A 23,130-nucleotide genomic window follows, 5' to 3' on the forward strand; every position below is an offset into this window, starting at 1 on the left:
GTCTGAGATTACGTCCTCACAGTGATGATGAATGGACATAAGAGAAGAAACTGTTGATTATGGTGCAGTGTCAAAAACGTTTGTTGCGGATACAGGGATTTAAGATCATTTGAATGCTTAAATTGGTTCTCGTTGTGTCATAATCAGACATATTTATAGTGTAAGTTAAATGGATTAGAGAGAAGGTACATTTATGTAGGTGACAGGAGAAGGAGTTTTATGTTGTGATAAAAATTATTTTATGTAAATGATGCCTATAATTAATGTTTCAGTTTCAGAACACTGTAGGAAGAAAACTACTGCTCAGAATGATGTCAAATTTGATCATCATATTATTGACAGAGGAGGAAATGTTATGGAACAAAAAAAGTAATGGAAATTTTATTAATAGATGGCACTGTAAGTGTCTTAACATAAATGGGGTCAGCTAAAATGACAGATGAACTGCAGTACAACGGCTATGGGCTGAGTAGCACATTACACCATCCGTACTATTCAATGTGTATGACTGCACAAATTCAGCAGTCAACAGTCACGTAGAAGAAGGTGTAATTAGATGAATGACGAACACTAACTTCACTTAAAGAAGGTTTATTCAGCACTTGTGCATACAAGAGCGCGGAGCGAACTGCCTCCGGCTAGAACACATACAGTATATATACAGTTAGAGAACATTCCAGTATAATGATTCTTGATATTTGTGGATACTTCTAGAATGTCCTCGAACCGAATACAGAAATTAAAATTTTACAGTTCAGGTGAGTTTTGAACTCACAACCCTCCACTGCACCACAGTGTAAATGCTGCTCACCTTCTTCTGTGACGTTGCTCCCTCCTTAAGAGAGCTGTGTCATAGTGTTACATCCTCCTACTTCGGGAACGAATCATTGGTCCTGCATACTCCGACTCCCAATGACTGATGTCCGCCCTGGCGGTGATCTTCTTAGAACTTCCCTTGCCGCTACGCTCTTCGTCACCTTTCTGCTTGTTGCCTGCTGCTGGAGCATCAGACAAATGTCTTACAACCTTATAAGGTCCAAAGTAGCGCCTGAGGAGCTGCTCAGAGAGACCAACCTTCCAAATTGGAGTAAAGATCCAGATGAGGTCACAAGGCTGGTAGACAACAGAGCGGTGGCTCACGTCATACCTTTGGTGATAGTTTTCTTGAGCCTGCAGCGAGCGGAGTCGAACTGACTGCTGAGATTCCTCAGCTCTGGTTAACACCTGGCCAATGTAGTCATTGTCCATGTCATTAGGATGTAACGGAACCACAGCATGCACCGTCACAGTCGCATCACGCCTATGCATCAGGCAAAATAGCATAAATCCTGTAGTGTCCTGTTTGACGGTGTTGTTGGCAAATGTCACAAAAGGTAGCACCACATCCCAGTTGCTCTGCTCAACATTGATGAACATTGATAGCTTGGCGGCCAAGGTCTTATTAAGGCATTCAGTAAGCCTGTTAGTTTGCAGATGGTAGGCAGTCTTCATGTGACAAGTAAAGTTGCACCAACGGTTTATCTCTGTCACAAGATTCGATTGAAAAACTTTCCCTCAATCCGTAATTAATGACCTTGGGGCACTGTGTTTTAATACAATGTCTTCCACAAAGAATTTGGCTACCTCGAATGCTTCGGCTGTTTTCACAGCTTTTGTAATGGCATAGCCTGTCAGATAATCAGTGCAAACAATAATCCATCTATTGCCACTAGCAGACATTGGAAATCGTCCGAGGAGGTCAATCCCAACATGCTGGAAAGTTGTTTTGGCTTGTGGAATTGGTACGAGTCAGCCAGGTGGTTTCTGAGGAACTGCCTTTCTCCTCTGGCATTCTCGACAATGCGAAACATAGTCACGGACACTTCTAAATAAACCTGGCCAGAAAAATCTCTTGCAGATCCTATCACATGTCTTAATAAATCCTGACTGTCTGGCCTCAGGTGTGTCATGGAATTTCTGTAGAACATCTAAGTGCATGTGTTTAGGAATCACTGGTAGCCACCTCTTTCCAAACAGATCAAAGTTTTTCTTGCAAAGCAATCCATTAACGACCTTAAATTGTCCTTTCACAACCTCTGACTGATTTAAGCCAAATATAATTTGAGATATCTTGGCGTCCTTCTTCTGCTCAGCAAAGAGATCCTGGAGAGCAGTGAGACAGTCACTATCTTCATCAAAGTCTTGATGGTCCTGCACAGGGTTTCTTGAGAGACAGTAGGCATCTTGGTGTTTTCTTCCACTTTTGTACACTATGGTAATGTCATACTCTTGAAGACATAGTGCCCACCTGACAAGTCGTCCTGTTGGATCCTTAAGACCTGTCAACCAACAGAGTGAATGATGGTCTGTTAACTTCTGTGAATGGCCTTCCACAGAGATACTGTCGAAATTTGCACATGGTCCAGATCACAGCAAGACATTCTCTTTCTGTAGTTGAGTAGTTTCTCTCAGCTTTTGTAAGTGTCCTAGAACGATAGGCTATAACCTTCTCTTTTCCATCAGAAATTTGCACCAGAACAGCACCGATCCCATACCCCCTGGCATCTGTGTGTAGCTCTGTAGGTGCTCTCTCATCATGCAGACCAAGTACAGGATTAGTTGTCTGAGCTTTTCGCAGCAGATCAAAAGAATCTTGTTGAGCACCACCCCAGATAAATTTAGCATCAGGTTTTAACAACTCTTGGAGTGGCCTGGCTTTGATACAAAGTCTTTGATAAAACAACGGTAATAAGAACATAATCCGAGGAAGCATCTCACATCTCTAATACTTTAAGGAGTAGGAAAGTCCGTTATAGATCTCACCTTTTCTGGGTCTGGCCGCAAACCTTCGTTTGACACAAGGTGTGCAATTATTTTGATTACTTTTGCCCCAAGGAGACACTTTCTTGGATTAAGTTTCAGTCCAGATTGTTGGAGAGCCTTAAAGATGGCCCTCAGTCTTTTTATGTGTTCATCAAATGTCTCTGAGAAAACTATAATGTCATCTGAATAACAAAGACACATTGTCCACTTCAGGTGACTTAGAAGATTATCCATCATCCATTTAAAAGTTGCTGGTGCATTACACAAACCAAACGGCATCACCTTAAACTCATACAGACTATCAGAGTTGATGAATGCAGTTTTCTCATGATCAGCGTCATCTACTTCAATTTGCCAGTATCCCGAGTACATGTCCATTCCAGAATGAGAATTTCACTCTGCAGCGGAGTGTGCGCTGATATGAAAATCTCGCTGCAGAGTGAAAATCTCATTCTGGAAACATCCCCCAGGCTGTGGCTAAGCCATGTCTCCGCAGTATCCTTTCTTTCAGGAGTGCTAGTTCTGCAAGGTTCGCAGGAGAGCTTCTGTAAAGTTTGGAAGGTAGGAGACGAGATACTGGTAGAAGTAAAGCTGTCAGGACCGGGTGTGAGTTGTACTTCAGTAGCTCAGACGGTAGAGCACTTGCCCACGAAAGGCAAAGGTCCCGAGTTCGAGTCTCGGTCGTGCAAACAGTTTTAATCTGCCAGGAAGTTGATTGTCCATTGTTGAGAAAAACTTAGCCCTCTTCAGACAATCTAGTGTACTGTCAATTCAAGAAAGAAGGCAAATGTCCTTTTTAGTTATCTTATTAAGCTTCCTGTAATCAACACAAAAGTGCCAACTGCCATCCTTCTCCCTGACGAGAACCACTGGTAATGACCAAGGGCTCTGCAAAGGCTGAATGATGTCATTCTTCATCATTTTCTCTACCTTGTCGTGAATTATTCAACATTTTGTTGCTGACACACAGTATGCTCTCTGGCTTATTGGTTGATGGTCTCCAGCGTTAATCCAATGCTTCACGATCGATTTGTCTAATTTGCTCTTCACCTCTGGATTGAAGCATTCAGAGAACTTTTGAAGAATGGCAGGTAGCTTCTTCTACTGTTCCTTAGTGAGATCTGGTGATAGTCGAGCTAGAAGATCTTGTCTCATAGTGGTAGCACTAATTTTGCCCGCAGACTCGGCATGGGAGGTTTCTATGATGCTCAGCTGTTCTGCAATTAACTGCTCAGTGTTTGCTACGCACATGCATCTTGGAAGGACCTGCGGTTCTCGGCGACAGTGAACTCTCCACAATTCACCAAATCTGTTCTTAAATGAGATGACAGAGGCTGGGATGACCAAGTTATTCTTCAGTGGTACGCTTCTCTTACATTCCACTACAATATCCATGGGTTGATGCATGGCATGACACAAGACAGCTACCATTCTAGCGCTGAGTGCAGGAATGATCACTTCATCCAGCACACGTAGTCTCCACACACTCAGATGTGCATCTTCCTGTCCACAGTATCTCATCTCAACTAGCATAATCTTCGAGTGACCACAATCTATAATTGCCTGAGAAGCTTTCAAAAAGTCCCATCCGAGAATGACGTCATGACTACACTCTTGCAAGATGATGAATTTTAAGGGCTGTGAATGGCCACATATACCCACATGACACATCTTCCTGTAGGTTTTACATATTTCCCGTTAGCCACCTTCATAAGAGATGTTTTGTTGTTGACGAATACGGTTTTCTGCAACTGGCGACGGTACTTCTCCAAAATGACTGAATATGATGCTCCAGAGCCGATAAGAGCTCAGGCTGGTCGGCCATCCATGAGGATATTGATGTAGTTTCCTATTATTTTTGTAGTGATCGACAGTCCGCCCCCAGTAGCTGAGTGGTCAACGCGACAGAATGTCAATCCTAAGGGCCTGGGTTCAATTCCTGGCTGGGTCGGAGATTTTCTCCGCCCAGGGACTGGTTGTTGTGTTGTCCTAATCATCATCATTTCGTCCCCATTGATGTGAAAGTCACCGAAGTGGCGTGAAATCAAAAGACTTGCACCCAGCGAATGGTCTACCTGATGGGAGGCCTTAGTCACATGACATGTACATTTTAATGATCGACGGCGGAGGATTTTTTCCTTCGGCGGCGTGTCCTCCAAAGAAGGTTGCACCCTGCAGTTTTCCAGGTTGTGGCATCTAGGTGATCAGCTGGAGCTTCTAAACGGCGATGGAGACCTTGATTGGCGTGTTGGGGAGCGTCCTGTCCAGCAGCTAGTGTGCAGCGATGGTGACCTACATCGTCCTGCATTCACATCTTCATCGTGCCGGAGATGGCATCGGCTAAGATCGATCTGCTGTCTTCTGGTGTGGGCATCATCAAATATCCACCACCTTTCTTGACAATAGCGCACCACATGTCCCGGTTGTTCGCAGTGGGAACATACTGGTTGGTTATCCTGGGTCCTCCATACGTCAGTCTTCCTTGGTCCCCAAACAGATTCCTCATGAGGCATTGTAGGAACATAACTTCACCTGGGTCTCGACTTTTCACCATTTTAAAGGACAATGAAGATGAGAGACTGGGTTCAATGTCTGTTCCACTTCCTACCTTATGACCTCTTGAAGCATCTCGGGTTTTTGCTTGTCGTGCAATCCAAGTGCCTTCTGAACTTCCTCTCTATCTGATGAAGAACACTTGTGAAATCAGTTTCTTCCTCCATCACAGACATTGATACAATGTTTGGAAGCCATTCAAACTTCTTGCATGTAATTCTTTTTTGATGCATTGTCTCGATATACTGGCACCATTTAATAAAGTCATCTGCTGTTGAAACCTCCTTCAGGAGTAGGGCTTGATACATGTCCTTAGCAACACCCTTCATGAGATGTACAACGTTACCTTCCTCCTTCATTCTAGAATCCACTATTTTACACAGTTCCAAGATGTCTTGAATGTAGGATGCTGTAGTTTCTCCTGGACACTGTGCCCTGCACTTTAATATATCTTCAGCCTTGCACTTCTGTCATTGTTTGTCGCTGAAATACTTGCAGAGTTCTGCCTGGAATACTTCCCAGCTTGTGAACGTCTTCTCGTTGTTCTCATACCATTGCTTGGCAGTGCCCTCCAAGCAGAAAAATACATTAGCCAAATACGCTGTGTCATCCCATTTGTCACCATCGTCACCAGAGAACCCAAAAGGATGTCTCATGTGATGGCACACAGTTGCTGTCATCGTAATGTCCTCTTCTTCTTCTTCTGTCTCTGATAGATTGTGATCTGTTGAATATGGCTTGAACTCGGGTTTTTCACCATGTAATGGCAGCTCTGTTATGGCCTGATGGGAGCCACTGTGTCGTTGATAGTGTGTGCTATCACAAGTTCCAATACCCAGCGCCTCTACCAGAATAGTGTCATGTAGAAGAAGCTGTAAAGAGATGAATGACGAACACTAACTTCACTTAACGAAGGTTTATTCAGCACTTGCACATACAAGAGCGGGGAGAACTGCCTCCAGCCAGAACACATATGGTATATATACAGTTACAGAACATTCCAGTAAAATGATTCTTGACATTTGTGGATACTTCTAGAATGTCCTCGAACCGAATACAGGAATTAAAATTTTACAGTTCAGATGATTTCTGAACTCACGACCCTCCATGCAACAGCCTAGTATCATAACTGCTACACCACAGTGACAGTGCCACTCAGCTTCTTCTGCGACACTATTAGTTAAGTTAGCCAACCCACCAGGGCAAGGTCATACCACATTGGATGGGAAAATCAGTTTTTAATTGTACTAGGGCCAAAAAACTTCTTAAAAAGAGAAATGGCATTGGTTTTTAAGTGTCCTGGGGCCAAAAACTGAAGAAAAAGCAAAAAGACATCAGTTTTCAGTGTCGTGAGACTGGTGCAGTATACTGCCTGCTGTTTTCTACTTCAAACTGAAATTGAGAAACAGCATTTTCCACCACATATCACAGTGTCTTGGGAGTCATGTGCAGAATGTATTGTGCAATGCATGCCTGCAATTCAGGTGATCTGAATGGCCAAGCTGTAGGAAATGATGACTGTTAATTCTAGAATTTCTGAAATGCCTCTGCAGCAACTCAGCACACTGAACTTGCTGTGCACATAAAATCCAGCAGATTACTTCTCACAATGGAAAAGTGAGTTACAAGGAGTTCCTCAAGGCTCAGTCCTTAGGCCAATATCTGTTGTATATAAATGATTTGCCTCTCTATATAAATACTCATCTAACCTTGTTTGCAGATGATACATTTGCCCTAACTGAAAATAAAAATGCTGACAATATACCACAGAATGTTATGAATATTTTAAGTAACTTGGAAACATGATTCAGTCCAAATGGATTAATGTTAAACATTTCAAAAGTCCATACAGTTAAAAACTGAAGATATCGGTATTGTTCATAATAATTAAAAATGGAAGAACTTAGCTCAGTCAAATTCCTCAGAATAAACTTAGACAGAAATTTGAAATCGAATAAACGTACAGAATAACTAGCAAGTAAATTCAACACCCTTGCCTTTGAAATGAAAATTTTAGCCAGTGCTACTCATATGGACATCAGGGAAGTAGCATACTCTAGCTGTTAATCTGTTAGTACTTATTAGATATGGCATAATTTTTGAGGGAAATTTAGGAAGCATTACACAAATACCAAAGCTGCAATAAAAGGATAATTCATAATATGTGCACTGCACAGCCAAGAGCATTGTGTTGACACTTATTTAAAGACCTAAGTTATTAACTGTCCCTTGAAATGATTCTTTTCCTACAGAACACAGCTGACCTATTCAGAAAAACCATTCTTAACACTCTTAGGACATAAAGGAAACTTTATAGTCGTCCCAAATCATTTAAAGTTGTGTGCTCGGACTCTTCAATAAACACCCATGAAAATTCACAACAAAATAAGAGGGTGTGACATAACGAATATGAAGCAAAAATGGTTAAAAACCAAGTTATGTGATTTTCTGATTGAAAGATGTTACTACTCAGTGGAAGATTTCATAAAGGATGAAGTGATACTTTGTGCTGGATCCTTAAAATGAAATAAAAAATTATGATTTAGTGAAATAGCTTTAGAAAGAACCTTGTATAAATTCTTCAACAAGAAATATTACAAGTTTGACAAATTGTGAATAAGTAAATATTTCAACAAGTAATATTGTAAATTTGATGAAATTTTGAATAAGTTAATTGTAACCCTAACATGTCTACTGCACATCAGATGTATATTCTGAAATTCTGTACATCATGAGATGAATAAACACATTTCATATTCACAGTCACCATTCTTGTAAAAGAGCTTTATCAGCAGAGCACTATCCTTTTTGGAGTCAGTCATATTGAGCATCTTGGATGCAAACTGAGGAACAGTCATGTGTCTTGTGTCTGTTGGTGTCCATATCCTGGTGCTTACAGGGCCATCTATTGGTCACATTTTCTTTAACTTTTTTTCTTCCATGACATTTCCCCCTGCATCAATAATTTGCTGTTCAAATTTGATGTCATTTTGAACAGTGGTCCTCTTTCTACATCATTTTAAAACTGGACCTTGTATGTGTGTGTGACAAACTTTTAATAGCAGGTCATAATTATGCAAGCTTTTGGAACCAGTGGCTCCTTCTTCAGGCAGAAGGGTTCAAAGGGAAGGAAGAGGGGTGAAGGAATAGGACTGGAGAGATCTAGGAAAAAGGGTAAATTTCGGTAAAGTCACCCAGAGCTACAGGTCAGGGGAGACTTATCAAATGGGATGAGAAGGAGAGTTTCTTGCTCTTATATCTATTCATGTACAAATTTTAAACGAAGACAGTAGTATGTTATGTGCTACTTATTAATGAGTATTATTAACATACACTAGTGGCCATTAAAATTGCTACACCACAAAGGTGATGTGCTACAGACGCAAAATTTAACTGACAGGACGAAGATGCTGTGACATGCTAATGATTAGCTTTTCAGAGCATTCACACAAGGTTGGAACTGGTGGCGACACCTAAAACGTGCTGACATGAGGAAAGTTTCCAACAGATTTCTCATACACAAACAGCAGTTGACTGGCGTTGCCTTGTGAAACGTTGTTGTGATGCCTCGTGTAAAGAGGAGAAATGTGTACCATCACGTTTCCGGCTTTGATAAGGGTTGGATTGTAGCCTATCATGATTGCGGTTTATCGTATCACGACATAGCTGATCACATTGGTCAAGATCCAATGACTGTTAGCAGAATATGGAATCGGTGGGTTCAGGAGGGTAATACCGAATGCCGTGCTGGATCCCAACGGCCTCGTATCACTAGCAGTCGAGATGACAGGCATCTTATCTGCATGGCTGTAACGGATCATGCAGCCATGTCTCGATCCCTGAGTCTACAGATGGGGACATTTTCAAGACAACAACCATCTGCACGAACAGTTCGCCGACGTTTGCAGCACCGTGGACAATGAGCTTGGAGACCATGGCTGCCGTTACCCTTGACGCTGCATTACAGACGAACCTGGGTGCATGAATGGCAAAACGCCATTTTTTTGGGTGAATCCAGGTTCTGTTTACAGCATCAGGATGGTCGTATCCATGTTTGGCGACATTGCAGTGAACGCACATTGGAAGCGTGTATTTGTCATCGCCATACTGGCGTATCACCCGGCGCGATGGTATGGGGTGCCATTGGTTACACGTCTTGGTCACCTCTTGTTCGAATTGATGGCACTTTGAACAGTGGATGTTACATTTCAGATGTGTTATGAACCATGGCTCTACCCTTCATTTGATCCCTGCGAAACCCTACATTTCAGTAGGATAATGCACGACTGCATGTTGCAGGTCCTGTACAGGCCTTTCTGGATATAGAAAATGTTCGACTGCTGCCCTAGCCAGCAAATTCTCCAGATCTCTCACCAATTGAAAACGTCTGGTCAATGGTGGTTGAGCAACTGGCTCATCAAAATACACCAGTCACTACTCTTGATGAACTGTGGTATCGCGTTGAAGCTGCATGGGCAGCTGTACCTGTACACGCCATCCAAGCTCTGTTTGACTCAATGCCCAGGCGTATCAAGGCTGTCAGATGTGGTTGTTCTGGATACTGATTTCTCAGGATCTATGCACCCAAATTGCATGAAAATGTAATCACATGTAAGTTCTAGTATAACATATTTGTCCAATGAATACCCGTTTATCATCTGCATTTTTTCTTGATATAGCAATTTTAATGGCCAGTAGTGTATATACAAAACCATGTTACTTAGGTTGTATGGTACCACACCCAGTCACATAATATATTCAAATAATTTACTCATTTTTGTTGTTGTTTAGATAAAAAGATCTGATTACTTCGTTACATACAAGTAAGGCATATTTTTTGTTTACACATTGCACAGATAAAAAAATAACATGTTTACCATAGAATATATGAATTACATATTGATCTTTTGTTTAATTTGCTCCAAATCTTAAATTCTCTTAGTAAAATAATGAAGAAGTATTTTGAGTTACAGGCATACAAGTAGCTTGCATGTTGAGATATCAATACATGTAGAGAGTACCTTCTGAATATTAAACAGAGAAGAATTACAGACTGGGTAGAGGAATAGTTTGTGCATTTTTCACATTAAAGTACACACTAAGATTACAGTGCTAGTGAGTCACAATTAGAATCAATCAACTCATACAAATATCTGGGAATTTTTTTAAAAGTAGCATGAATTATCTCGGGTTGTTTGGCTCTTGGAAGAGCGTTATGGAAATGCTGAGAAACCTTAAGGATAGTCACCAATAATCCCATTAAAACCACCTCGCAAAGTTTCAAGAACCACTATTAGGTGAAGAATCTAGAGATATTCTTCAACCCCTTATGTATCACTCCTATAGGCACTACCTTCACAGTGTCATTTAAGCAGTCATTCCACCAGTACTCCATAAGAAAACCAATCATGATTGAATGCAGAGTACCCTCTGCCACACACAACACAGCGGTTAACATAGTATGTGTGTAACTGTAGATGCAGAAGTGCAAGGCATGGTAACTCCATTAACTTAAGTACCAATATGTGTACATATTTGCATCAGAAAAGATAGCTTATAATAGTACTGCTGTCCTGATATTTTACATTTCTACAAATTATTTCTCTCCTCAATATATTTTAAGTTTAATGAAGGTTTTTCATTGTGTAATAGGATAACTGGGTATTTTACTTTCATTAACTTTGTGGACTTAAAAGATAAAATTAAGGGCGATTCAGAAATTTATTTTCTAATGTGCCCCTACTGTTACCATTTCAGTTTATAATAGCTAATATACAACACCAATAAGATCACCTATGGATTTGCTGTTCACTCTTGCCAATTTTAAAAAAGAAAATCACTGGACAGCGGAGAGTATATTATTGCTCAATTTGCTGTTACATTATGCACTACACACTACAGCAGCTGATAACAATCATTAAAGATGAAATTAATTAACTGCAAAGTGTGGCATTGAACAAAGAAGACGTCCTATGCAAGGAAAATGTTCTCAAAAAAGTAAATACACTGGTATGCTTATTGCGGAAATATAACTGTCAACAGTTTAGAATCTTACTACACATATTGCTACAAGAAAGAACTCTAGGTATAGTTTGTGCAAATACATACCAATAAACAGCAAGCAGAATATAATTTCTCCACTTGCAGTCAGGTTCAGACATGCATTCCAAAGAACAATCTCTTGTTTGAATTGTAACTTTCTGGAAATGTACATCATACAACACTGCATCATCAGATAATTCTCCAAGCTGTGATTTAAGTGGCAAGTGAAGTTCCTTTTTGTATTTTTTCAGTATTGTCCTGTATATTAACAACAGATATAGAGTTAAATTTTCTGTCACAATCTTTTTATACATGTTAGAACTGAAATGTGATGCAGAAGATCAAATTAATTTGTAAAATCATAAAAAATACTCTAATTTACATGAAGGAGCATTAAAATTTTGACTGTTTTGAATCAAATGGCAGAGTAATATGATGATAAAATGACTGAGTAAGACAACTGATATGACAGAGTAATATGACAGCAAAAATTTTTAAATAATGTGCTTTAATTAAATTTTATAGTTTAGTAGAAGTGTTATCCCCAAACTAAGCAGTGGTCATCACTGTTGTTACTGTACTTAGAACGCAAGAAGGCTGAGTAGGGTAAACTACGTTTCTTCACAGAAAATGCTGATCAGTAGATTAACAGCTGCAAATATAGAAATATGAAGCAGATCCACATGTCTTTGTATCATTTCTGATAAAAAATTTCCTTTTTCCTTTTGTTATCTAGTCTATATACAGTGGAAAATCCAGTATTATTCAACAACAATATGGCCAAGATAGAATGCTATTCACAACACACAAGAGGCATTGAGAATGTCTGTCTTTGTTCTGTTTCAGAAGAAGGACTTTGTCTGAAAGCTTAACAATGTTTTTCATTGTACCTGTCCGTGACTAAATACCTCCTCTGTGTGGTTGGTAGCAATCTACCCTTTCCATATTGTTGCTAATCTATACACATAGATTAATGAAATTTTAAAATTACTTTATCTGCTGAGTTTTTCTGAGTCATGTTATTTGTAGTAGAATTTGCATTTAATTTTTTCCAGTTATGTTAATGTTCATTTATATATGTATATGTAAATAAAGTTTAAAGTGTTTGTTTTTTGGTTGGTCATTGCACACTGAAAGATATGACCGTACTAGGGTCTGCTCCAACAAACTGATATATCTTCATTTAAAGCCCTGTTGTCCCTCAGTGGAGACAAACTCTGCCTTCTTTTGGGATATTGTTTTTAGGGGAATACTGATTTCCAAGAGTGCTGTTTTTTTTTCAGAAATTCTGCACTGCACAGTTTGTATAACACAGCCCTTTAGGGGGCTGGTGTTACCAGCAAGCTGCAGTATCATTTTTCGACTGGGGTGCTGGAGATTTAGACAATTTGCAGGAAGATGTGCCAGTCACTGTATTATTTCAGATGTAGTATTTCATTCCTTGAATAATGTACATGGGCTTTAATATAAAACATGTGCATGAAAATCAAACTATATATATGAAACTCAGAATAAATACTGTTAAAAGAATGTCAATAAGTAGTTCGGTAAAATATTTTCTGTAATACTACTGGAAATGCTATGCAGTTGTATTTTATAATTAATTTATAGGTAATATCTTATGCATGAAAGGTGAGTTTATAAATATGCATAATGATAAATACAACAGTCAATCACAAATATGAAATGTAAGTGTGAATAGTCTGTGTCGATATGTGGGAACATGGTTCATATAGAACTAAGTAGAATATAGTCTCATTATGAATCTGTGTAAATTATCAATTATTTTACATAAATACTGTGTTAAGTCAAGCTACAAGCTGATCACCACGATTTCATCTACATCTACATCTATACTCCGCGAGCCACCTTACGGTGTGTGGCGGAGGGTACTTATTGTACCACCATCTGATCCCCCCTTCCCTGTTCCATTCACGAATTGTGCGTGGGAAGAACGACTGCTTGTATGTCTCCGTATTTGCTCTAATTTCTCGGATCTTTTCGTTGTGATCATTACGCGAGATATATGTGGGCGGTAGTAATATGTTGCCCATCTCTTCCCGGAATGTGCTCTCTCGTAATTTCGATAATAAACCTCTCCGTATTGCGTAACGCCTTTCTTGAAGTGTCCGCCACTGGAGCTTGTTCAGCATCTCCGTAACGCTCTCGCGCTGACTAAATGTCCCCATGACGAATCGCGCTGCTTTTCGCTGGATCATGTCTATCTCTTCTATTAATCCAACCTGGTAAGGGTCCCATACTGATGAGCAATACTCAAGAATCGGCCGAACAAGCGTTTTGTAAGCTACTTCTTTCGTCGATGAGTCACATTTTCTTAGAATTCTTCCTATGAATCTCAACCTGGCGCCTGCTTTTCCCACTATTTGTTTTATGTGATCATTCCACTTCAGATCGCTCCGGATAGTAACTCCTAAGTATTTTACGGTCGTTACCGCTTCCAATGATTTACCACCTATGGCATAATCGTACTGGAATGGATTTCTGCCCCTATGTATGCGCATTATATTACATTTATCTACGTTTAGGGAAAGCTGCCAGCTGTCGCACCATGCATTAATCCTCTGCAGGTCCTCCTGGAGTACGTACGAGTCTTCTGATGTTGCTACTTTCTTGTAGACAACCGTGTCATCTGCAAATAGCCTCACGGAGCTACCGATGTTGTCAACTAAGTCATTTATGTATATTGTAAACAATAAAGGTCCTATCACGCTTCCCTGCGGTACTCCCGAAATTACCTCTACATCTGCAGATTTTGAACCGTTAAGAATGACATGTTGTGTTCTTTCTTCTAGGAAATCCTGAATCCAATCACAAACCTGGTCCGATATTCCGTAAGCTCGTATTTTTTTCACTAAACGTAAGTGCGGAACCGTATCAAATGCCTTCCTGAAGTCCAGGAATACGGCATCAATCTGCTCGCCAGTGTCTACGGCACTGTGAATTTCTTGGGCAAATAGGGCGAGCTGAGTTTCACATGATCTCTGTTTGCGGAATCCATGTTGGTTATGATGAAGGAGATTTGTATTATCTAAGAACGTCATAATACGAGAACACAAAACATGTTCCATTATTCTACAACAGATTGACGTAAGCGAAATAGGCCTATAATTATTCGCATCTGATTTATGACCCTTCTTGAAAATGGGAACGACCTGCGCTTTCTTCCAGTCGCTAGGTACTTTACGTTCTTCCAGCGATCTACGATAAATTGCTGATAGAAAGGGGGCAAGTTCTTTAGCATAATCACTGTAGAATCTTAAGGGTATCTCGTCTGGTCCGGATGCTTTTCCGCTACTAAGTGATAGCAGTTGTTTTTCAATTCCGATATCGTTTATTTCAATATTTTCCATTTTGGCGTCCGTGCGACGGCTGAAGTCAGGGACCGTGTTACGATTTTCCGCAGTGAAACAGTTTCGGAACACTGAATTCAGTATTTCTGCCTTTCTTCGGTCGTCCTCTGTTTCGGTGCCATCGTGGTCAACGAGTGACTGAATAGGGGATTTAGATCCGCTTACCGATTTTACATATGACCAAAACTTTTTAGGGTTCTTGTTTAGATTGTTTGCCAATGTTTTATGTTCGAATTCGTTGAATGCTTCTCTCATTGCTCTCTTTACGCTCTTTTTCGCTTCGTTCAGCTTTTCCTTATCAGCTATTGTGGTTATTAATATAAACATTTGTTAAAAATAATTTAAATATCTGAAGGGTTGTACCAGTGAAAACTCCCTAGCATTATTACTGTATAATAAATTCATGCTAAAAGAGGGCTTCAAATTAGAGTCACTGACTGGTAACTTTGCAAGCTGATACGGTAAAATTTTATAGGGAGAAAGCGATATTAATCATTCAGTAGTGTTGATTAGGTAGAGTTAACAATCACTGTCCAGTCTTAACCATCTTACAAGGAACCCTTGAGTGCCTGGTCACAAGTTCAGTCTTTAGTAAGGCTTACCTGACAGTGTTGTTTTAACAGTTATGACAGAAAAATACTAGCTGTCTATGACTCACTGTGTGTGTCAGGAGGATGAGAGGAAATGAGTCTGGGAAGTGCAGAGATCAACCTTCTATGGGGTGTATGTACTATACTTCACAAAACGAACATTATCAACATTCAAGGAATGTTCAAAACGTACCATTAACTTGTACCACAAACACCAAACGAAAAATGGCATGCCACAGTGATCATAAAGGTTCACACCATTGGCACATTCCCTGCAGAGGAAGATTTGACGCCATGCCTGTATTGCATATCGGTTCACGGTTTGCTGAAATGTGGCTCACATCATCGGTGTCCTGAATGCTGCGAGTGTCAATATAGCTCTGTATGATGCCACTTCACCACATAGGTGCTCGCTGGGCTCTCTATATCAAAGGGGTCATATCACTGCGTAAACTGCTGCAGTAGCGGACAGCTACATCCCGAAACATTGTTTTTTTGTTGGACATTTTTACCATACTGCTTTATTTGGTAAATACATATCTTACAGGAAACAATACAAACAAATCGTTTTGACAAACTTTGCACTCTCCAACAAGTGCAATCTTAAAATGTCATTCTTGTTTTATTGCCTCTTGCTTTTTTATTTTTGAAGGATATTTTACCCTACTAATTTATTTCCAAAAAACGCAACCAACTTACACAAACAATACAAAAAAATACTTATTAACATTAAATTTGTACAATTTAAACACTTCAATCATAAAAAGTCATTCCTGGAGGTGGTTTTCATTGAAATGACTGATGCACATTTTTGGTTGTCCTGAGAAGTCATTGCAGGAGGTTTCAAATTTCTTGGTTTTGTATTTGCAGCTTTTTTGCCTTCCTGAGAAAATTCATATTGTAGCAAAATGTGCAGTATCACTGAAATTTTCTTGCCAGTCCCTCAATTTTCCCGAAAGTATGTGCTTTCTTTCTTAATGGAGGAGTGGTGAAGGCAGCACATCCATATAAATGCAAGGCAATGGACTCTCTGAAAATTCGACATGACATTCTCTCCTCAAAGTGCTCCTTTTACAATGCAGAATCAACACATTTAATATAGAGATCCCTAGTAGAAGTTCCATTGCAACTTTTCTCCATCGTTTCACTCTCTTGTGACGAAGCAAGCTGGGATAATTTTAATTCCCCTCTTGTTTTGTCATCTGTCTCCTTAAAATTCATTTTTTAATTTTGACTTAATTAACATTAACATATGTCAGTATAATCTGTGTTTTCATAAAAGAGATAGATTGTCCCTCAGTTTTTAATGAATATAAAACTAGATCTAATTTTGTGGTTAGTTTTAGACATGTAATTGATTTTCTAATTTATTTGGACTATTCCTATTTAGTATCCTTTATTATATAGGATGAAATCAGTCATTGTTTCGTAACTTAAATTCTATTGTTGACTGATAAACAAATATAAATTCTGTACTAATTGTAAACATTTGGAAGACGAAATACTAGTAATCTTAAAGCATCTATTTGGATCTATTTGAAAACATGTTAGCAAAACCATCCCTTCATTAATTCCATAGTAATTAACAGTTTTGTCAAAAGTATTGTTTGCATATTTATATTTGTTATTTTCATGATTTAAACATATCGTTCAACCTAACTCTTGCAGTAGAAGAAACTGCTAAAAAGAACCAACATTTTGATGTATTCAGTTAATTTAATGGGTTAAGATTCAATTGTAATTTCTATAAATTTAACTGCAAACAATGTGTAATTTCAGTACCTATTATTGTGATGATATACGAGGGCCTGATTTTTGGTCACGAGACAGTCAGTCCATGGCCGAGTTTTAGACAAGTAACCTTTGCTGGTTAGAACAACAACAATGCTTCAAATTAACAGTGTAATAAGTGTTAAACAATTAGGCCATGTGTAAAAACAATGATAGGGTCTGCTCCATATGTACCCGAATATTCTGCAAGAACTGTGAACTTTGTGGTTAGGTTTTACTGGTCGTAGATGTTCAACAGTAAACTATTATAGCAGCATGTGGATGGCTCGCCTGATAACTATTAATGAGGCTTATGGAAAGTTTAAACAATAGTGCACTGGCCATATAACTGTGTATTAATGGGGGGGGGGGGGGGGGTTGTGAACAGTGAAATTAAAGTACTGTGAAACTGTGCCGGAATGCACAACCCATTTCTTCAGCCAGTGTAGCAATGCAATACATCGGCAGTGAGGACAATCAACAAACAGAGAAAACAAAATCAGGAGGAACCAATACACTCTTTATCAATGGTGAATAATACAAAGGCATCTGGTCACTGAGATCAGCAACTTTTTAGCACTGTGACACAGCCTTTGGTTTCATTATAATTGCTTCTTTTCTGTTCTTTTTCCCAGTGTTCTCTAAAACATCAGTATATCCAGGAACAGTTGAAATCATTAGAACTCTCCTTTCATCCAACCAGTTAAAAATTATAACTCCATTATTGTTCTCTGCTCCACATATTTCCCCCTTTCTGGCTTCTCCTCAATATCCTTGGGAAGTCCTGGTATATTTAAATGAATTGTTCCCCAGAGAAGCATATTTTTATTTAACAACTTATGCACTAGAGAAATGCTTGTATAGAAACTGTTAGTGTAAAGAATGTAACCTTTTCCAAGAAGAGGTTCTTACACTTTCATAGTGATAGCCTCAGTGTGACCTGGACCTTGCAGTAGATTGTCTTCCCCTTGATAGATACGCAAGGCAAAAGTGTAGCCTTTCTCTCTACAAATTTTGTACAGTTTTATGCCATACCTGTGAGACTTGTTGCGGACATAGTGCCTAAAAATCAATCCTCCTCTCCAAGAAATCATAGATTCATCAATTACCACATCTCTCCCATGGGTTAAAGCATTTTGAAAATTACCCTGCAGATGTTCAACTACAACTGTACCTTGTAAGTTCTGTCATTTACGTTTCTAGAAATTGACCATGAGACATAATAGCTTTTATAACTTTATTCTTATACAGTGCATTCTTTGACCAATAAAGTGAAATTTCTGGGGCCTCATTTAACCCTATAATTAGCATTATGCCAATAAACTTACCTATTTCTTCATCAAAAGCATCAGCACAATTGGCTAGTCGAGATCTTTTTTCGCCTGGCATTTTGGAGAGTTTCTGTGCTGCATGTCTATTTGTTTCAAACACTATATTGTTAAAATATATGTCTTCTGTTACCAGCATTTTGTAAATATCAGAAGGGATGTCAAAATTGGTGGAATATTAATTTCTGAATCCTAATTAAAAAATTACTCTTGTTATATTTTTTTATATGTCCATCCTATTGACTGGAGGTTTTTGGGACTACAGCCATTCACTATTGTAAGAAAATGAAATGCCTACAGCCATCCTTTTGATGTTATTCATTGTGTAGCTACCAGTTCTGGCGCTTCAATGCACAGTCGTCAGGCCTCAGTTGATGCTTAAGGGGTTATTGCAATCCATATACACACTGCACCAGTAGCCAACATAACTGGTTTACGCAGACTATCTGCAATTGTGATGTCAGCACTCAAACCATCAATTGTTGGCAGTTGATGGAGTGCTGACATCTCTTTCCAACAAGGATGATGTACAATACAATACACTGCATGGCTCAACAATTGTTTCAATATCGCTTTCACTTGCTGAAAATGAATTGTGATCACTGTACTCCTCATGTACATTGTCTGCACAACCGGGCACATATGACAGCACACAGTCCACTGATTCATTTTGTAGAAATGCTAGTATTTCATCTGCCACTTCTTTCTCACTCTGCAAAATTCCTTGGGTTCCAGCCGAGCACATATGACAGCACACAGTCCACTGGCTCATTTTGCAGAAATAATAGTATTTCATCTGCCACTTCTTTCTCACTCTGCAAAATTTCTTGTGTTCCTTTCTGACAAAATGCCAACTGCAACAACTATTGTTGCAGATATAATGCAATGTTTGCCTTGTTTATCATTGCCTTTATTCTGCTTTGTATCAGCACCACTAGCACTGTAGTACTGTTTAGTGCTATTGTCTAAACAGTACAGCTACACTTCATAGCCTCGTTCTGTGTTCACCATTGGATACCTCAAGTCCCATCCCTTGTTGTCACTGGGAGCCAATATTGTGGTTGCATGGTAGACAATATGCGCGGTGTCGAATGCCATAAACATCATTGACCTTTTGCGACCTCACACTCAAAGGGTTTCTTTTTAGAAACCTGTGCACTTGTCAAATGGTTCAAATGGCTCTGAGCACTATGGGACTTAACTGCTGAGGTCATCAGTCCCCTAGGACTTAGAACTACTTAAACCTAACTAACCTAAGGACATCACACACATCCATGCCCGAGGCAGGATTCGAACCTGCGACCGTAGCGGTCGCGCGGTTCCAGACTGTAGCGCCTAGAACCGCTCGGCCACTTCAGCCGGCTCTGTGCACTTGTCATTTGATTCTTTTCATATTATAAGTAGAACAGTGCTTCCTTCAAACAGTTTTTATGTCTGCAAAATACCAGACTTAATAATTATGTTTCCAGATGAAATGAAATATTACTTTGTTGGTGTTAGTCCTCATGTGTATAATAAATTCTGATTATCTGACAAAGTGCCTGTAACTATATTCAGCACAACCATAAAGTACAAATGACAAAACCATTTTTGGAATTGTATCAAAAGAAAAGTTCAGTTGGTAAAACAATTACATTAGGTGACAGGATCGCTGTCCACCCCATACTTTCAGGAGCAAAATATTTATTATCCTTGACTTACAGATATACAAGTGAAAGTGCATGGTACTATCTTGGCTTCCAGTTCATCTATGAGGAGGAGGGAGGAGTCAGCAGGGAGCGTTAAAGAGGAATGGCAAGGCACTCAGAATCTAGTATGGGAGAGACACACCTGTAGCAAGGAGAAGGGTGGACAAAGGATGTACTGGCCATACACTGAATGAAACACACTGCGTAAAATTCCTTGGTGTCCAACTCAATAACAAGTTAAAATGATTCTTTTCATATTATAAGTAGAACAGTGCTTCCTTCAAGCACAGTGATAAACTAATCAGAAAGTCCAGTTCAGTGTGTTTTGGCCTTAGAAGCACTTCTCATTGTGTTGAGCTAAATGCAGTATTATTGGCCTATTTTGTAGTGTTTACTTAAGCAATTATTGATACGATTGTTTTTACTCTCTATGTCATATTTGTTGTGTTCAGTGGCTATAGCTATATTCTTTTATGATCTTTCTCATAGACAGTTTGGCAGTTCGTTTTGTACTACTAATCAAACAAAAGACAGATTACACAAACATAAAACAAAAACATTAAGAAATTGACATTAAACCACAGTACCAAGTGAACAAATATGTGATTTTGCTTTAACTGAAAAGGAAAATTCATGATGTGTCTCACTGATATTGAAATAAAGTTAATTATGATGTAAATGTCAGGTGTAATCAGTACTTAGTGCATTGGATAAATGATGCAGCTGTAACATTGGGTGTTGAGCAACTTCAGTCTTCCATATTACATATAACATTGTAAGGAGCATTCAACTGGAAACATAGCTTTCCTCCAGGCATGTGTGATCATTTTGTTGAGTATGAGGACACTGAATTGATTATGGGTAAGCACATGAAGATCAATTACAGCATTATGACTGTGGAGCTCAGTATCAATGTTGTTGAGCAAACTTTCCATTGGCAAAAAAAGTATACATTCAAAAACTTGAACAAAGGACATTGCACATGGTGGCAATGGTTGTTGCCTGTATGTGTTGGTCTGGAATTATGAACAGATCCTGTTGATGGAATGAAAATGAATACAGAATCAGACATTATGTTCCAACATAGAGAGGGAGACAGTTATCCCCTCATTGTCAAGAATATGTCCACTTTGCCTGATTTGGAAGCCTTTGGAGATCAGTTTACTTCTTCTTGCACACACAACACAGAAGAGAGTGAGTAGTGGAGAAAGAAGTCTACCTTCCATGGAAATAGTTGGCTGAATTAGATACGAATGTGATATTCCAGATGCTGATTGCACCCCGACAATCGTGTCTTGTTCCCTTATGCTAGATAGTGTGCAGTCTCTGTGAATGTCATAATTAAATACAGATTGGACAGTATTTAAAATTTCAGCGTTCATAATTAGGAACAATAGGGTCTATGAATTCAACTCCAGATGCAATCACAGAATTCTGTATCTCTTCTAATGCTTGAGCATGTTCGTACATTACAAACTGTGTAACTTTGTGACTCATGATCTTGTGAACTTCCTTCAAATTCCACACCCAGGGAGATCCAGCATTGAAATCCATCAGTACAAGTGCTCTAGCTTTTGGGCATGCCAACTGCCTTGTATCAACATCATCACAGACATGGAATAAGCTCTTGCCTATTGAAAAGTAGACCAAGTGTACTCCAATATTACCTTCTGTTTGTCACATTTTGTTCCTTGTTATTCATAATATCTCTGATAATGAGATAGATAGTTCCTGCTCTTGACCCTTGTGGAGTGAGTGACCAGCCTTCATTTTTTGCTGGAATTAGCTTCTTGACATACTCAAGAACAACAGTCATTAGCAACAGCATCAGTAAAGGGTCGTATATTGGTTCCCCATAAGTAAGGTTCTTAGAAGGTGTTTTCACCGGTTCTTCATTCTCCAGGATCTCAGTGGTAGTGGCTCTTTCAAGGTTCTTGATTAATCTGAAGATAGTGTACAGTATCACTTTCCTCTCCACATACTTCACGTGATAAAGACAGTAATTCAGTTGGTGGAAAACCTCCAACACCTTGTTTGCATCAATCCTCACAGTAAACAATACAAAAACAAATACAAAATGTTCACTTATTGTTCACTATAACACTCACACACAAATACTATTGAGCAGAATGTACTTCTCTTATTCTGCCAAAGCACTATGCTGCCACTTGCATGGATTATGTGAAACTGACATTTGGTTATGAACCAGTTGGAATAGACAGCTGAAATGTGCTTTACTGATGTCTAGTGTATGAGTTGCATCTACATACAAAACATGAGTTCAGTGCCTATGAGACACTTCCCGAATGTATTTGTGAGTGGTCAACAAAATGCACTGGGGAAACTCTGCTGTAAAAGTAGTGTGAATATGAAACTTCTGGACATCTGAGTTCACAGAGTACTAAAAAATTAAATTATTATTTGCTACATAACTGTCATAAAGCTCACATTGATTGACTTAGAGATATTATGGTGCATACCAAAAGATTCTATGTCACAAAGTAAAAAAGAAAATAAAGTATGAGTCCATGTACTCTAAATTCTTCATGATCATGAACTTAGAGGTGCAGATGTAAATATTGCCATAATGTTTAATGCGATATTTTGGATTTTTTGGCACTTAGATTTCATGAAAATTAACTTCTTTATAGCAAAAATTAATAATTGATCATGTCATATCTTGTAAGACTCACCATGTACACCATACTGAGAGCAGAAGGGAAGCAGTACTAAGAGGTGGGAGCACTGCAGCAAGCCACCACCAGCTGGTCAGCAATGGTGAGACACCAAAAAATACAAGCAGTGATGCTATGTGTGATAACTGCCATATTGTTAAATAAACTGCTACATGGTATAGTGTGCAGTTTGTTTTAGAAGATGAAAACTCTTTCACTGAAAGCAAAAATTCAGATGAATATTTTCAGATATTAAGGGTACGAATTTCTAATGGAGTCATTAGGTGTATCACATGATTGTTTACTGAACC

The 23,130-nt window shown here is 39.1% G+C and overlaps 1 protein-coding gene across 1 annotated transcript in view; it reads right to left on the bottom strand.

Annotated features, from left to right (window-relative positions):
- The window catches only part of LOC124803011 (solute carrier family 22 member 1-like), a 246,191-nt gene that overhangs the window by 38,826 nt on the left and 184,235 nt on the right, over positions 1 to 23,130 (bottom strand). Inside the window, exons 6-7 of the mRNA XM_047264117.1 lie at positions 22,838 to 23,036; positions 11,464 to 11,655 (exon numbers count right to left, since the gene is read on the bottom strand). Of these exons, the coding sequence (XP_047120073.1) occupies positions 11,464 to 11,655; positions 22,838 to 23,036 (391 nt within the window). The remainder of the gene's footprint in view (positions 1 to 11,463; positions 11,656 to 22,837; positions 23,037 to 23,130) is intronic.

The sequence above is a fragment of the Schistocerca piceifrons genome, chromosome 6, assembly GCF_021461385.2.
Source record: "Schistocerca piceifrons isolate TAMUIC-IGC-003096 chromosome 6, iqSchPice1.1, whole genome shotgun sequence".
NCBI lineage: Eukaryota > Metazoa > Arthropoda > Insecta > Orthoptera > Acrididae > Schistocerca > Schistocerca piceifrons.